This window comes from Andrena cerasifolii, chromosome 5 (genome assembly GCF_050908995.1).
Source record: "Andrena cerasifolii isolate SP2316 chromosome 5, iyAndCera1_principal, whole genome shotgun sequence".
Classification (NCBI taxonomy): domain Eukaryota; kingdom Metazoa; phylum Arthropoda; class Insecta; order Hymenoptera; family Andrenidae; genus Andrena; species Andrena cerasifolii.
In genome coordinates this window covers 10665476-10682808 of record NC_135122.1, presented here as the reverse complement: position 1 = coordinate 10682808, position 17333 = coordinate 10665476, and the positions used below count along the sequence as shown (strand labels likewise).

Here is a 17333-nt window from a genome sequence, read left to right as displayed (position 1 = left end):
AGCCAGGAACGAGCGAGTGCACGTAAATTAGATCAAGTTTACACGACGTTAATCGAATCTCCATACTCGACCGTTTTCCCCTCTCCTGTCCTCGCCCCTCGCGCTGTCGATACGTGAACGTCTGTACGTGGCTCCTGGCACTTCCTGGCCTTGCAAACTTCTCTGCTGCATGCCTGCGAACCTTCGCCACGTCCTCTGTGGCAATTCACGCGAAGATTCAGGAAGCAACAGGCACGCGAACAAGGGATTTATTCGCGACGATTTTCTGGAGGGTTGTGAGTTTAAGAAGCTTGATCGCATTCCTGTTAATTAGTTTGCATTTAACACTGACACGGTGTGCATAATTCTATCGGGGAAATGAATCGTTTCGATACTTTATTAACCTCGCTGGTCCATTCGTGGCGCCAGCCGCGACTGACCAACGATTGACCTGTTCTACTTGGACCGTGACGGGCTTCCAGAGTAGGGCTGGCACTATTTGTCGAATTTTTCGGTATTCGAATATTCGAATGCTTCAGTTGCTCAATTATTTGGCGAATATAACTCGAATATCCAAGTATTCGAATAGTATTCGAATATTTAAGTATTCGAATAGTATGGTGTGAATTATAAATGAAGTTCTTCAGGTTCATTTGTCAGGGTGAAATCTTGTAAGCTAATTTTGACCCACTTCACACCATACTATTCGAGTACATCAGTATTCGAATACACTAAATATTCGAAGTTTATTCGTAGCATTCGAATACTTGTAAAATATTTGAATATTAAATTATTCGAATAGTCCCAGTCCTATTCCAGAGCCGTGCTATTTCGAACGGAATTTAACAGACTGTAGTATTTCTGAGTCCCTCAATGCATCGCGCAGCCCTTTGCGAGGGTGTTTTCTAACCTTCGAACCATTGCGCGCTCATACTGCTTGCGATGCCGCGAATCAAAGCGAGCCTGAAATCAATAATTAATAACAGCGTTTCGACGCTTCGCATCCCACAACCGCGTCCACTAGGCTTCAAATTAGACCGGACGATAACTCATGGAATGGAGAGTTGCATACTTCTGCCTACGTAGTCCTTTGTACCTCTCTGCAGCTCTACGAGAACCAGTGTAAGTGTGTTTGTGCAATTGCATCGTGAACGACCCGACGATTCGCGTATGTTCCCGCGTTCGGCCAGTGTTTACTTTGAAAATTCATCAACGCAGAGGTAATTAGAAGCTTGAAGCGGTGACAGAGACGAGAAGCGGGGCCGATTAACGAACACCTCTGAAGTGGGAACGGGAGGCAATTTAATTTGCAACGAAACGCGTGTCCTACTCTTTTCCTGTATTCGCTGTAATTCGTTACGGAATTCCTTGAAAACGTTGCACGAAGGCGCACGTAAAACGTTGCTAATTCGGAGGGCACCTGACAATAATTGAAACGTAACGATTTCATTGTGCCACTGTCGCGGCTTTGAATGCACGTTTCACTGCGCCAGGATGCGTTTTGGCAGTTTGCTTTTTTTTCCAGCCTTCGTTCGTTCCATTGCGTTTCGGCTTCTGTTCCACCCCCCCCCCCCCTCGGTAAATACATGTTTAAGGGCAGTCAGGATTGAATGAAACTGACGCTATAGAACCAGATCGAATGTGATAGTACCGCAGTGTGGTAACGCCGGAGCCGAAATCTCTAAAAAAAAATTGGAGGCTGCGATTTCTGCTCTGTTTCGAGATAATGATCCCACCACTGACCCAAGTTTCCAGTACCACTGTCTATTTTTTTCCGGAGGAAATTTTATTCCACGGTACTCCCTGCTATCTTCAAGAGCCACGGAGGTATTTCAGGTTTTATCGTTAACTGACTCGCCCTCCGCGCTGAATTTGATCCTGAATTTTACGCGAAAAGTTGGAAACGGTGTGTTGGTAAAAGAGAGTGGATAATTCGATGGAAACGTGGGGCAACGTTGCTCGAAGGAAATTACAAAAGCTATCGTCTACCCCCTTCGACTTTCGTATCGGGTAAAAGGCAGTCCATTGTGATACTCGAGCAACAATTAGGAGATATCGATATCTATTTCCACAAAGCTCCACTGGCTCTCGAGCCCGGCAATAATTCACTTGGCTGGATCGCCCGTTCACGCTGAATTTCATCTTCGTCGGGGGTTCTCCCCGGTGCAAGTCGATCCTCTCGAAACCTCGAGCACGCCTGGAACGATCGAGTTTCATAACAATACCACTGGCAAAGCCAACTGAAACATTATACCGTCCTACGTGTCTTCGCATCGGGGGTACAAGTTGGAGACCCGAAAGAGTATTGACACTGAGCTCCCCAATTGTTTTCGCTTCCCCCGACGTTCCCAACAAAGCGAATTGGGGTTAGGGGTTGAATTACAGACTTCAGAGGATGCACTCCCAGTAGATGTAAATTTTATACAAGTTAGAAGGATACAAGTCGTGCACTTTTTCGTAACAATCCCCTGGAACTGTCGTTGGAGTTTGTGAAACTATTATTCAACGTTTGATCGTAGACTCGAGGTTAGGTCTTAGCGGAACGTTCAGAAATTTCAGTGCTTATTCTCGTTGAGAAGGTACAGGATTAAAACACGTTCCTCTAATTAAAGGTACATATGCGAGCTCGCTTGAGCGCAACGAAAAATGAGAAATGAAATTGCCGGTACCCGCGGAGTGATTTTAATCCTGTTCATCAGCATGGCTTTCCGTCTCTGTAGTTTCGACGGTGGAATATGTATCAATAATAAAACTCGATGTCAAAATACGAAATTAACGTTAATACACGGTTATTGGTCTCTCCCGTTAATTCGCATGAATATACAATCTCCATGGAAACGGTGCAACAGTTCTCATAAAGCTTCGTGTAATTTGCCATGTGATTAAAGATTCCATTACACACGCATAATTAAAAATAACGCCAGCACCCTCCGGCAATTAATTCGACGCGTATTCTCAACTATAGCAATATATTTTATTAACCTCGTTTCTCCGCAATGTGCTTTATTAAATTCCTCTCTGTTTGCTTTCGTAGCTGGCGCGCTGCGTGACCATTTCCTCCGGTACATTTCACGATATCCTTATTAAATCTAGAGACCGTTTAGACACATGTTAAGGGAGATCGAAATTTCGGGAAGGGAGTTCCCCGAGAATTTTATAAGAGACACTCGCGGTTAGGAATCGTTTCCAATTTAGCAGGACTTTTTTCCCCGGCGTTCCGTGAGTTCTGTGCCACGCTTGGCGCGATCCGCTTTAACCCTTTAAGCTAACCCACGGCGAAGCCTCGTTAGAAAGCTCGCAAGCTTATGGTGCAATACGGTGCACGGGGTTTCCTCGCAGATTGCTGGATCTCCTTCCACTAAATTCCGGGGGAAAGAAACGAGAAGGTTCGCTAATTTCTCTGAGAGATACGTCCGTGCATTGTGGACCTACTTATACGAAATAATTCACTAAAACAATTTTCACATCTTCTACAGTCTACAACGATTTACGAAATAACTCTTCCTCGTTCCTGTGAAATTCTAAGCATCCAAGATTACGTTAATACTTATCACGACATCCACCACGCCGATGTGTCATCACGTTAGGCCTCGTCCTAGGGTACAGCTCTCCCCAATAAATCGACTGTATCTTTGGTCGTTTAAGCTCAGCCTGAATCTCGTTCGCCCTTGAAGAAGACGGCGCCGCCAAAAGATCGCACACGAAGATCCAGACGAAGTAGACGAGCTCCATGACGCCGATTAGGCTGAAACCGATGAAGATGCCTCCGATGCCGCTGGCGTCGCCTGAACAGCACAAGAAACCGATTCTAAACTCATTTCGCTCTGCGAAGCCCGAAAGGGTGGAACTGAGACGCGAAGGGTTCTCGGCTGAAATTGAGAAGCATAAGGCTGAACGAACGCCTTCGCAAATATAATCCCAACGCGGCCGAAAGACAGGAGTTAATCTCCCGGCAGCCACCCCCGTTTTTTATTCAACGGGCGAAATTTACATGGAATTTGCGTATCTAAAACGCTGTTAAAGGCGTGCGGGAAGGGCCGCCATATTTTTCTGTTACGTAGACGCGGAATTATGTACGTCATCGCGCCGCGGCACAAAAACCGTTGAGCCCCTCTCTCTCTCTCTTTCTGCACGGTACGTTGCGCGCCGGGGTGGAAGTGGATTTTCGTGACAAAAGGAGGAGAAAAAAAATATAAGTCTTTTATCCCCAGAGCGCATTACAGCACTTGTAACGCGTACCGAGGCGAGCGTGTCTGTAACATAATGGATCAACTCGTGGCGGAGCAGTTTCGTGCGCTTTTATTTCCTCCCCGGCTCTCCGAGGCAACAGATTACATTCGCGCGCGCGGAAACTTTACGCTACGAATCCCCGCGTTACACAACGGAATCCTCTGTGTCGCGATCTTTGCCTTCTTGCCTCCCGAACTTCCTCTCCGCGGCCTGTTTCGCGGCAGAGATTCGAGGCTTCGGCCGGCAGAAATGATCTAAATCGCAGCGCGTCTTCGCCGCGGCACTTCTCAAAGCCGAAGATTAAGATACGATTCTGCTTATCGAAATGTCTTTTACCATACTTTAATGCATTCGTACTAGTTGCTCCGGTGCCGAAGTGCCTTACCCCCGGTTGAAACTCATCGAGAGCAATAGCTGTTCACTTGACGCAATTTCAGAAGCTGCTCGTTCTCACTCGGAAGTTATCGAAAGTAATCATTGGGAGTGAAGGGTTTACTGAGTCAGTTAAACTGTCTGTATAAGCGAAGCTCCGCGTTTCGAGCAAATTGTATGAGGATCGAAGCCAAGTGGGCGGCAGTAGGACAATCTGAATGCGCACCCCGAAACTGCAACTTTGCCAGTGTGTACAATCGATTCCACCCAGGGGAGCGAAGAGGGTGCTACGTCTTCTTTAAAGCGCAGTAAGCAATGGTACTCACTGAGGAGTTCGTACCATCGAAAAACCACGTCCTGCCTGAGCTTCACCGCGCCAAATCGGCTGAAGTACACGTGCAGGACACTTTGGTTCTCCAGCTGGAAGCCGTCCCTTGATATCGTGTAAACGCAAACGATTAGAGCAGCAATGTGGCAGAATCGCTGTCGAGTACCTTCCGTCGTCGCGGTTACTCACAATAGCTCCGTGTTATGGTGACCGGGCGCCAGGCGAGCCTCGAACATCTTCGCGCTGTATCTCACGTCGCTGCACTCCGGGTAGCAATTAAGGCAATGCAACATCCACGTTTTGTTTGCGATGAAGTCTGTGTCGTGATCTTCGTGGGGGATGACGGAGAACCACTTGCCTAGAATTTAAGGAACGAGAATTACTTAAATAATTAACACAGGAGAATCATCGAAGAGGCGATTACAAGCTGCTTGATGGTGGGGAACTTGGCGTCGATTAGTTTCACTCGAAATGGGGTGTAGTGATCATAAAAGTAGAAACCAGGGTAAAGGGAAGCTGATCGTTGATCGTTGAACAAGAATTTACTTAATTGGATTCGCAATGGGTTCGTTAATTGGCCAGACCAACGACACTGCTGTGAATACTGAGCAGCTGGAGGGTGAATCTAATTTATGTCGCTAGAATTTCGGTAGCGCTCACTTTTGTGCCGGTTCAGGCAGGGTACATCCGCCAGATTGCAGACTCTCCTGGATTCTGAAACACAGCAAAAAGGAACACTTGAATTACTCAGAACGCACTGGCGTTTAGTTTGCAACGGTGGCTGATGAAGCAGCTCTATGCGAGACTGGCAGATGAAACGTATCGAGAACAGCGCGCACCATAAAATCCACCCTGGAGCCGCTGAATCACCGAGGCGACTCTGGATTATTCGAGTAATACTCGCGGCGAAGCTCACAATTACCTAACGTGGCTACCACGAAAAATATGTTTGAGTCCCGGGGCGCAATATGCTAAAGATACTCCGAATTACAGGAGCCACTATTTAGCTTCTCAGCTCGCGAACGGGGTGGCCATGAATAATTCATACCCCGCCATTAATAAACCACAAAGTTGCATAATGAAGCGGCTTTATCTACGGGCAAGTTTAAACGTCGGGTATAAAAACTGTTTAAAGTGTTCCAGGTTACAAAATCGCGGCGTTTCAGCTTCTGGACTCGCCGCGCTCGCTCCAGACGTTTCGTGTTATTTTAATAAGCAACGGTGAGGCTGGTGGCCCGTCTCGGGGGTGTGCGAGGGTGGACGGGACGCCTCGAAGTTGATCTCGGTTTCGCGACGGTCTACAGGCTCTGGGGGGTGTACCTTTTTCTTCGGGTTTAATTCCGCGATCCGCTTTAACGCTTTAAGCTGAGCCTCTCGTTAGAAAGCTCGCGAACGCTGCGGCGCCAGTTCCCTCGCGGATCCCTGGATCGTCACAGCATCTAATCCCTGGAAAGGAGGGGGTGGGGGGGGGGGGCGCAGGGGATTGTTAAGTTCTTGCAAAGAGTTGCTTGAGTCTACACTGCGCGGTTAGTCTCGGCACCTGGGGTTGAAAGTAAAAATGAGGGGTGAAGACCGCTCCGGGGGGGCTCGACCTTGACCTCGCTCGATCGTTCGCTGGGCATTTCGCCCTTTAACGTTTTAAAGCGTAGGATAAAGTGGAGTTTAGCCAAGACTTCGCTTCTTAAGCTGTGGTAGCATTTTACAATGAAACTGTCTAGGAATCTGATCGTAGAGTGAATAATGGGGACAGTTGAAACGGGGATTGTAAAGATTGCGAGGGATTGTGCGAGAGCAGGAAGATTATATCTCTGTTCATTTTCTCAAGCAAAGTGCATCAAGAATGCATACGCTTCGCGCACTTTCCGCAGCGAGCAAGCGCGGTTGGAGCGTTTCTATTTTCAAGTAAGTTGATCCCTCGCGTAGAGGAGACTCGGTGCGCAGAATTTTGTCAGATATGGCATGCGAAGCGGGAGCGGCGTCGCCTAGTTTGCCTCTGTCGGGAATTCACTCGGTAAATAAACTCGCGTAAAATTAATCAAAGGTTAGAAAACGTGTACACACTCGTTAATATTGCTCGGCTTCTGGATCGTGCTCGAGCGTAACCTAGGGTAAAGCTTCGCGTGTGGTTTTCCGCGTAGGGGGGATGGCTGATGAACGAGGTAAAATGTAAATCGGTTGCTCGGGCCTTGTTGCGCGTCCCACCGCGGTCACGTCGGGAGAGTGAAGGGATCAAGACGCGAATACAATGTAGGTAAGTAGAATCGAATCTCACCCCGGTTGGGCAAGTAGAAATGTATGCAGTTGCAGATCCGCCACACGTCCTCGATCTTGCAGTCGACGATGCAGTCGCTGTAAGTGTACGAAGACCTGAACGGGGCCATCTCCTCCGCGAACACACAGTGACGTTGCCCCAACGAGTACGGTATAATGTTTTTCGTGCTGTAAGACACGATCGCCTCGGTGGCCACGCTCAGCTCCGTTCTCGGGGACACGAGGACATCCATCACACCTCCACTGGTCGCGTCCGGATAATCATGGGGATTGAAGAGCGTCACCTGTCGAGCGAGACGCGCGAGTTACGAGCTGGCTGTCGGGAAGCCGAAAGAAATTTACCTTCCAACCAGTGATGGGGAGCAGGGAGTGAAAGTAGTCGTTTAGAAACGGCTCCAACAGGACGGACAAGCCGTTCTCCTCGCCCAAATTGTCCACCTTCAAGGGCTCCACTTTGTGATCGACGCCGCTTTTTCTGCAATAGTAGAACGAGAAACGTATCGTGCAGAGCAACGTGGGGAAGCAGACGAAAAAGCAGATATTCGCGGGCACGAGATACCGCAGTTATCTTGGGATACTGTAATTCCGAGGGAGCAAGAAGCTCGGTGGGGGATAAAGGTAAGCTGCGCCGTGTTTGGAAAGGATGGAGAAGCAGAAAACCTCGGGAAGTTCACGCGCACCCTCCGCAAATGAATCTGCCGCGGCCAGGTCGGGAGGCGTCGCGGCGGGTGAATTATGAATCGACAGAACGAACCAGGGATTAGGGACCCTTGAAACTCACAACGGTATGTCGTCCCCTTTGGTGGCGTAATTGAAAGTGCAACAGAATCCGTCCTGCGTCTTGCGGAACATGAATATTTCCGAGCAGTTTCTTTCATCGGCTTGGAAGCGACACCTTAAGAGTATGTCCTCGCAAAGCGGCGTCAGCTGAAATCCCTCCGGCATTGTCAAGTACTCCTCGTCACCCGCGTATAGAAACTACGCTCTCACAACGGGGATGAAACATGAACTGTCGCCGCGAGACTCGATCAAAGAAAGTGGAGACTGCGAATGCTTCCAGGGAGAGCGGAAGATCGAGTAGTTACACTTAACAGTACTCACGCGCTGCATTACGTCGGTGATGTCGTAATATCCGTGATAATAACGTGCCAAAAGTTGATCGATCCGGTGCGATCGATTCTGCGTGAGGAACTCGGAATCGTAAAGGTCGCCCAGCTGCGAGATCATGCCGAGAATCTCCTCCAGCGAGAAGCGAGAGACGTTCGCTCTGAATCTAATCAAAAGAACACTGGATATGCCTTTCGACATCGTAAACATCCTTTAAATTGCTCATTTAAACAGTTAAGGAAAATAATTACGAGAGCATTACGTGCAAATTGCGAGCATCGGAATGAATGGCGCAAAAAATCCACCAGAATGTTTCGAAAGCAAAGTGCCGAGGCGTGCAATTTTTCAATCCACCAGCGAATTTGTGTAAATGGACGGTTTGCCAGGGAACTAGGCAGACACAGTGGAGGGATGATAAAATAGAGGAAAGAGTTAGGATTGCCGTCGAACTTTCGAAACGCTTTTGGTTAGAAATTAAATTAAAAATTCTATCCTGCGCGGGAGTGACGGGCACGCGAGCTTCATTTCCGTGGGAAAATCCGTCGCGAATCCGCGTTCGGATGGGATTAGAGGAACGGGGTTAAATATTTCCCCTTTGTTGTCGGGGATCGCGATTAAGTGGGACCGCAGTCACGATCTCAATATTAATGGATATTTTTGCGCGCTGGAATTAATTAGAGCCGCGACTGTACGCGTTGCATATTAATAGAAGATCGTTTCTTTCATTTTTTTTTTCTTTTGCTCGGGGCAGACTTAAAGTAGGTCTTGCTGACTGAATATTAATAGGAGTTTTCGTGGATTCGAGGCTAATTAAAGAAGTACGTTTATGGATTCTGGTCTGTTGATGGAAATTCAACTAGACTTCTCCGCCTGGACCCACGTTCCGCGATTACGCAATATTTTGTCGCGATAGACGTGCAAGTATTCGCGAGCTTCGTCACGTGTTCCTTGGGATTGAATTTTTTCCAGGGTCGGGGATATTGGAGGGATCTGTTTGCGGACGAAAGCCGACTGCAGCTCGAAGTGCAGCAGTGCACGGTCAGTGGGCGATGCAACGTGAACCGCAATCGAAATTATCCATGCAGTGCAATTTGGTGTTGCCCGATGAACCGACACCCAAACCACCCTCCACTCGATTGCACTCTTTGCGACCACTGTGACCGCGGGCGCGCTACTCCTGAATAGCGCTGGTGTTCATTTAATACCGGAAGCTTCTCACACTTCGTTCGCCAATTCCATAGCGGCATGGCGACTTATACGATTCACGGAGCAGATGGACACGCCTGAAAAGGAACGTTTCTGGTCCGATGAAACGGTTCTCCTAACGAGTCGACTAGCGTTCAAAGAAGCGCGCAGTATCTCAGCAACGACAGCAATCTGTGCGCGCGTGATTGAATTAGTAGTTTAATGATCCGCGGAGCAAACTCACCTGGGAAATTTAAATTCTGCGTGGGGAAGTACTCGGTCTCCACGCTCGTCATGCAGGGATGCTGTATAAAATCCAGATAGCCATGGTAAATCGTGTAAATCATCGCGGGCACGGTGATCGCGTACAGCAGGGACCACAGAACTCTGGAAGCGTCAGAAAATTCGATCCTGCGAAGCTTTCGCGGCACAAACACCCGGCGACGACGTGAATTTTAATTAACAAGTCCTCCCCTCCCGCTGTAAATTCCAAATATTTGCCGCGAACGGACCGCCGTAAACAGTATCCGTCACGATCCGAAAGTTACTTTATCGCCGGCACGTTCGACGATTAAAATTTCCTACGTTTTTCACCAAGCAACGTCGTAACGAATTCCCGTGCTCGCAAATTACCTGTCGAACCACGTCGCACTAGAGTCCACGATATACTTGAATCCAGCCAGCTTCGTGTACTTGCAGTAGAGCTTCACGTGTTTCGCCAACGTCCTGGTAAAATGCGACCGGTCGAGGCGTTTACGCCGGTCGCTCGAACCCCAGAGAGCATTGTGCTTCTTTCTGTACTCTAAAGACTCGTTCGCCTCGTAGGTACGCATCTTATCGTCTCCAGCAATTACCGCCGATCGTTAAGCAATAATTCCCTTACGATTCGTCTACTGTACAAACCTCCGACACGAATTAATTGACGCGACGAAGCCGCGGAGAGATTACGAAATTGGAATCACGTTTCCGAAGGCAGAGTTTCTCGACGAGCCATTCCCTGCGCGGCAGGGAGGGACAGAACCGCGGTATTTGCATACAACGATGAAAACAAAAAGAGAGAAAGTGGTGTAGATGCCAAATGGAGGAGGGGAAATATCATGGGTAGGAAAAACAAGCTTCCTTTTTGAACGCACGAAATTTCGGAGTTCCGAAGTGACTCGTGATTGCGTTGTAGCCACTGCCACGCAGCTGACCCGCAAGCTATCAGCTTTGGGTGTTGCCAGGTTGACTGGCGGTCCGCGGCATTTATATTCGGCCTCGTGTCGCGTTGTCGTGCTTACGATACAGGGATTCACAAGCGAAGTCGTCGTATCTGCGGCGTATCGTTCGCCGCTGATGGGCATCGCTTGTTTCACGCACGTCCGGGGCTTGGGATCGTCCACACAGTCACGAAATTCGCGGTGGCCTTTCACCTACTGCTCTGCTCTGTCTGCGAACGGAGGAGAAGATCGCGTGCGATAGACGAGCCATTCTGTGTGTATCGGTGGAGCTTGTTTTAGCTTCAGAGGAAGCTTGATCTAGTGGTGGATGCAATCTTGATCCATTAGTGATTAGAGGTACTTGTTCCAATCTTCCAAGCTGTTCGACGGCATTCGTTGGTGCTTCAGCTTTCCTGCACCGTCTGGTGCAATTTAACTTTTAGGAGATTTAACGACACACTGTTTCAAAGTGTGTCGTTAAATCCGCCTGGTCCCACGATAATTCAGCCCCCGACTGAGTCTCTGCCAATAAAAATGCTAATTGCATTCTTGAGCTCGTTTTGCTTTCGAGCAGCTGGTAAGCCGAAGTCCATCAAGATACCGCGAAACATCGGCGGATGGTCTGTAGTTTTACAATCGCGAATCCCGGCATGGTTATCTTAGCGCTCGATCATTTGGATATGAATTATGCGTTGAAGCATCTACGTGCATCAGCGTAAAAAGCCATCGTCGCGCGCCCCTCGTGAATATTGCAGCGTGATAATGCAATATTCAGGGACAGTGGTGGAAATGCTTATCGTAACTTTAAACGAAGTGTGATCGCGCTTCCATTTTCATCGGGTCTAGTGCACGCGAGATGCGCTCCTGCGCCCTTAGCAAACCAGAGAGACGTTCTGTAATTCTTGTTACGCGTCCAACCGTTGATTACTCGATTAAAGAAGACGGCTGGGGCTGATCGATCAGACAGCCGAGTAAAAAGAGAATGGCGGAGGGACGAAGTTGCCGCAAACTTTCCAGACCGTTCGCGAATCGGTGATTTCGGGAGCGCCAGTTCCATTAACGTGCTTACCTGTCGCGAGGAAGTTGGTTAAGTCTGCTGAAGTCGAATCGATAGGTTTTCGGCTGGCCGTGCTTCGTTAAATGGCCCGTGACTGTACGGCCATCATCAATTAGGCTGCACGAATCGGGCTTCGTTACGTTTACGTGCGTGCAATGGCGTGATTAACGACAATCATCGGTGACAATCGGATCGCGATATCGCAGCGCGGGCTGAAGCTCGAACGATGATCGATCGGTGAAGTTATTCGCCCGTTACCCGTGAATTATTAATCGAAAATTTCGGCCCTGAAGGGATCTTTCTGTGGGCGATAAACGAGGGAGCTCTGACGATAAGTGGAATATTCTGGATCCTAGAAATTCATTGTTGAAAAGGTTAGCATCTCCCTGTGGAGAATAGAGTGTCCATTAAGGGATCATGCTCAGTCAGGAGGCCGAAAAGAGGGTGGTCTTTGGAAATTTTTTACTCAAAAGCTATAACACATTTCTCAAAAAATCTTTTTTCCTTTTAAGGATTGCATCTAGCACCGTGCATCGTAATTTTTTTATTTAAAAATATTTATCAATAACTAAGTTATTGTCCATCACTCGAAGGTTCTCTAAAAAAAAAGGCTTCTGCGGTGACCACTGCTGCTCGAAAGTCGATCATCTAAAATAAAAAATTCAAAAGAGTTTACTTATTACATTATATTATCTAGTATTTCAACGAAGGATTTTTCGAAATATTGATTTGGCAAAAAATGGCTGATGTTTAAAGTAAAAGTTTCAATTTTTATCATAAATCGTGCCTGATTTTCGTCAATTAAAAGAAAACTAAGCATGGGATAAAAAATAAATCCTTCGTTCAAATACTAGGTAATATAATATAATAAGTAAATTCTTTTGAATTTTTTATTTTAGATGATCGACTTTCGAGCAGCAGTGGTCACTCTCGCAGGCCAAAAAAAAACAAAGAAATCGTCGTCACGTATGATTTTATATATATAGAGTAGATATATCTCTTTTTACCACAGACGTATGTTTACCGCGAGATTTGGGACCAATGAGGAGCATTCCAACCGTGTTAAAACATTCGCGTCCTCCCCGTAAGACGCATGCGGCTCGTTAATCCCAGAATTCACGTATCGCGGCAGCACGGTATCGTTACGCGCAACATTCCCTTAAATCACAATGCGCGCCGCGACGCGCCGTTGTATTTTCCGCGGGCATTATGGCATTTTTTCGCCCCCATTTCCTCAGCGGCCGTGATTTGCGAGCCGCCTGATTTGCGACTCGCCACCAGCTTCAAGGTTTCCTCTCCACCGCGGAATCGTATTTTTTTCCCCAAACAGAGGAGGGCGGGGACAGACTATCGCGACAATTTTATTACGAGACATTAAACACGCGGTCGCGCGGACGCAATTATAACCGCGGCTCGGCTAGCATCAGGCGTCGTCAGGTTCGCTGTTGCTTCCTATTTATCCTCCGCCGCTGCAGTCGCATGGATTTCAATTATCCCGAGTTAGCCAGTCTGATCCCCAACGAGGAGGAGTAAACCGCGACGCCTAGCACCGCGGACTGGAGATATTTTATTAACGTGCCAAATCCCCGCCGGATTTCGGCGTGGATTCGCGGGAAACACCGGCGCAAGAGTGCATACGAAGCACCGACTTTCCACCTGGCTTCGAGCTCCGCGCGTTTCGGACTTCCGTGATCCTCGAGCGATAGAAACTTACGGCGCATCGAGACGGGGGCGCCTCGAACAAGCAACCCTCCCGCCTTCTACCCCGGCTTAACAGCCGCCGTTTGTCTGAACCGTTACGCCCCGCGAAAACGAGAGAAAAAAAAAACAGGGAAAGGGGAAAGAAACGGGGGCGTAAGTCGCGGCGAGCAGCGAGCGCGACTTTCTCCGAGCAGAAAATTTCAGTAAACCTAGGCTGCATTATGGTGCTGACACCATGGTGCATCCGACAGCTGCGTGACTACCCTCCACCTCGAGCAGTGTCGTTTGCCTTGGAGATTCTAAAAAGCTGAGACCACGCGGGGGCGTGTGCTGGCGTCACCTTGGAGAACGAAGGGTGCCTGAGGAACTGGGTCATGCTGGAGGACATCGCGTCGTTGGTTGCTGATAAGTATTGATCATCTCTTATGTATGACAAAGCTGGCGGGGAGCTCGGGAACGTATCATCAGTGTTGAATGTTCAAGTCTTTTTTCCAAATTCCTGTTTCAGGGTGTTGAGAGAAGCTATGTTATAATCTAGCCGATGGTCAGGGTTTTTCCCTGAAGCAGCGTTCGTCATCTGGCGGACACTTGGCTTTCCGTCCTCGTCCATAAACTCGGGACTTTTATTAAAACTCAATTGTAAAGCCTACCGAGTGTTGCTATTAGCGCAGCCAATTTGGAAAGTTCAGAGGGATTAGGACAGCGAGCAGATGCGCATTTTATTGCAGCCGCACGGTCACCACGCCAAGGCCCAAAAGTCCGCTTCGCGTATACCTGTTGTTTTTCACCGGTCCCCAACGCGTAGGAGGGACTTAGATTTTCTCCCGCTATTTTCACCCTCGCCACTGTTCTTCGCGATACGCGTACGCCAATCGGTCGTTTTCAACCCTCCTCCTGGAACCACCACTATTTCGCCGAATTCCTTGGAGAGGGAAATTTTAGTTTTCCTGCGAACGACCACTACACCAGAATGTCAGAATTCAATATCACTTAATCAGAGTCACACAATTCGGGAACTCAATCACGTGTAAGCAGAATCACGCGATTCAAGAACTCAGCAAAACCTTAAGAATTCTACGCTTCGATAGTATTCACAGTACATTCGTAACCATTGACGATAAATCTATTACGCGTCAATTACAATAAAAATTCAGTGAGCTCTTGTGATTTTAACCCGTCATAAGAGTGTGGCAAATTCAGACTGGTCGTTGATCATATACGACTTGATCTTCCACGCCACAACACAGGGGTTGATTGGGGTTCGAAGAAGCGACAGTGGATTCAACGATGTCCCCGAAGCACTAAGGAGTTCCTTCGCAAGATCGTCCATGAGCTCAGGATACTCGCGAGGTCGCTGAGAGTTCTCAAAATTCACAGAACCTTTGGGCTTCTCAAGACTCCGAGGAGAGGTTACATCGATGCGGCAGGTTGTAAAGGGCGCGTAAGAAATGACGCGGCACGGTCGTCGTATCGCGAACAGCATCACCCTCTCGTCGTCCCACGACCGTTTAAGTGTATTCTCCCTAATTAATCTCGAGATTAATCCGCGTTTACACCGGCGTACTGCGGACAATCCAATTTAAATCGCGTGCAGCAGGCGCGCTCGCTACGTTGTAAATTGCATGCAACGCGGCCCCGGAATGGAAATTACGGTGACGAGATTCCTCGTCGCGAGGAAGATGCTCTCCCTTTTACGTACGGTGGGAATTTCATCGTGATTCGCCCGTAGACTGGGACCGTTGCTCCTTGTAACGAAATCAAGCCATAGGCGGTGCATCGTGTCTTTTAAACGCCCCGCTTCCAGTCTCTTTAAAATCCCTTTAGATTTAGATAAACGGGCGGTTTGGCAGCGGGTGCTTTAATCTTCAAGCGCCCAGACCCTATATAGACACGTCAGGCGAGCTTTTAATTTCCCTCGGCAGAGTAACAATGAAATGTTTCATAGCATTTCTCATAAAAATTTCCGCGTTAATTTCTTACAACACCGATTACAGCTTTCATTCCCTCTAACTGAATGATCGCGTAATTCTGATTAGTGAAGGGGGATTCACAGAATGCGAATCGAAATTGAATCATCTCGCGCAGATACATCGCTCCCGCGAGAATTATTTTAAACAGCCACCGCGTTCGATACCACCCCCGCCAAAATGCTTTGGAATCGCACTTATCCGTGCATTATGTATCGACGCGTTAATCACACCACTGCAAATAGTTTTGTCGCCGCTATTAATTTACAATGCTCTAGTAATATCCTCCTATGAATTTACACGTGAATGGGGGGGAGTGGTGTGCGCGTATTTCGAGGGATTAAGCGATCAGTCGATTTCGATAATTAATACCAGCAATCGGGAAGCCTCGCATCGGTATCTGGAAAACACACGAGTTGCTGCAAGCTTTGTTAACGCTTTCGCGGTGGATAATGTCAATGTCCAACGTGTACAGCTGGGGATCCGTGGATTCTATCGTTGAAACAGTAACCGTGAATCCGGCGACTTTAATCGAAACCACTTGTTTACGCGAAAAGACGTAACAGTGTTCTAACAGCCTGGAAAGTGTTGAGGAAGAAAGGCCGAGGAAGCAGGGAGATGGGAAGCGACAGAAATGGTGGAACTGTACAGGGGTTGCAGCGCGAAAGGAAAAACGTTCGCCAAGGAAGCGGTGAAAAGAAGGGGCGAAACGTGGCGTGCTTTTTCAGTTCGGCGTTTAATTCCTCCGCGGCTCGATGCGTACTTGGCGAACGTTTCAGCGAGAAGTCGCGGGGAACAAAAGAGGCGAATGCCGGGAGCACAAAAGATTAAGCGGGGAGTTAATTACGGTCTGCACCGGGGGTGGACGGGGGTCTCGAAGTACGCGTACGTAGTCGCACCGGGCGGAGGAGAGATAAAGGAAAAGGAATTAAGAGAAACACTGGGCCATTTTCCATGCACGACAAAGCGGCGGGCCCTTTGTTTGCCTCTAATTGCGTGACTAGTCGCGTTACACGTTTCACGCTCGTCTTATCTCCGCCTTTTGGCCATCCGCCTTTCCTCCCTGGCCTTTTGTTTCCGTTCCTTCCGCATTTAAAAATGGCACGCCCGCGCGGAAGAAGTCGGTAAAAATTCAGTAGCTCCTGCTCCCGATTACCTCGAACTCCTTCGTGCCCCAGCTCGAGTCCCTCTGGACGGGAGTACTCGAGGCCCCCTGGTGGCTGATATCTCGAGCGTCGAATTAGAATCTTCGGGGAGACGATCGGCGAATATCTTGCGGATATTATTCAAATCGCGGGGAATTCGGCTTTGAGTGAATGGAGCTACCAGTGATCGAATCACGAGAGAAATTTAGTGACTTTCGCTTGAGGTGCGTGCCATTTTTATTGGAGATGGAAAAGGAGGGACGATGGGTGGAGAATGAAGAGGAGACTCGCCGCTACTCGTGCGCGATGAACGAGGCATGTGGCGAATAGCTGTGGAAGACGATGGGAAGAAAAGTGAAGCTTTGTTAAGCGCAAATTGAATGGGTGATCACACCCTTCCTCTCGTCGCTTCTTGTAACCAAACGTGGCTGGGTTTTTAACCGGCGAGGACCGAGCTGGCGAAGATCGGTTCGATAACGTACGTTCGATGCAATTTGCATGAAAAGATTGTGAGGAAAGTGACGTGGGCTCCGATGGGATCGCAAAATTTCGAGTCGCTTCAGTACCTACCTTGCGAAGATAAAATGCAGAACTACTAGCGCGATGATATTTATTTTAAAAAAAATTTCGCGCCAACAACTCCTAACAAGCTCATTAGCGACGTTTCTTTAATTCCGCGCGGGTGATTAAACTGTACGCTTTCGAGCAGCTTCGTGACGTCCGCGATTAATTATTTGGCTTTCGCACGAAATTGAAAAACGGGAAGGGTGGAGAGTTTGTGACGCGAGCGAT

The 17333-nt window shown here is 48.3% G+C and overlaps 1 protein-coding gene across 1 annotated transcript; it reads right to left on the bottom strand.

Moving 5' to 3' along the window:
* Positions 1-2512: 2512 nt before the first annotated feature.
* On the bottom strand, positions 2513-10634 carry LOC143369018 (sodium channel protein Nach). The gene is made up of 11 exons (XM_076812373.1): positions 10106-10634; positions 9717-9859; positions 9507-9570; positions 8282-8453; positions 7962-8107; positions 7523-7655; positions 7182-7464; positions 5570-5623; positions 5099-5267; positions 4908-5014; positions 2513-3764 (listed from the first exon to the last, which is right to left on the bottom strand). The coding sequence occupies exons 1-11, from the start codon at positions 10303-10305 to the stop codon at positions 3520-3522; spliced, it is 1716 nt and encodes a 571-aa protein (XP_076668488.1). The 5' UTR covers positions 10306-10634; the 3' UTR covers positions 2513-3519.
* Between the last annotated feature and the right edge of the window lie 6699 nt (positions 10635-17333).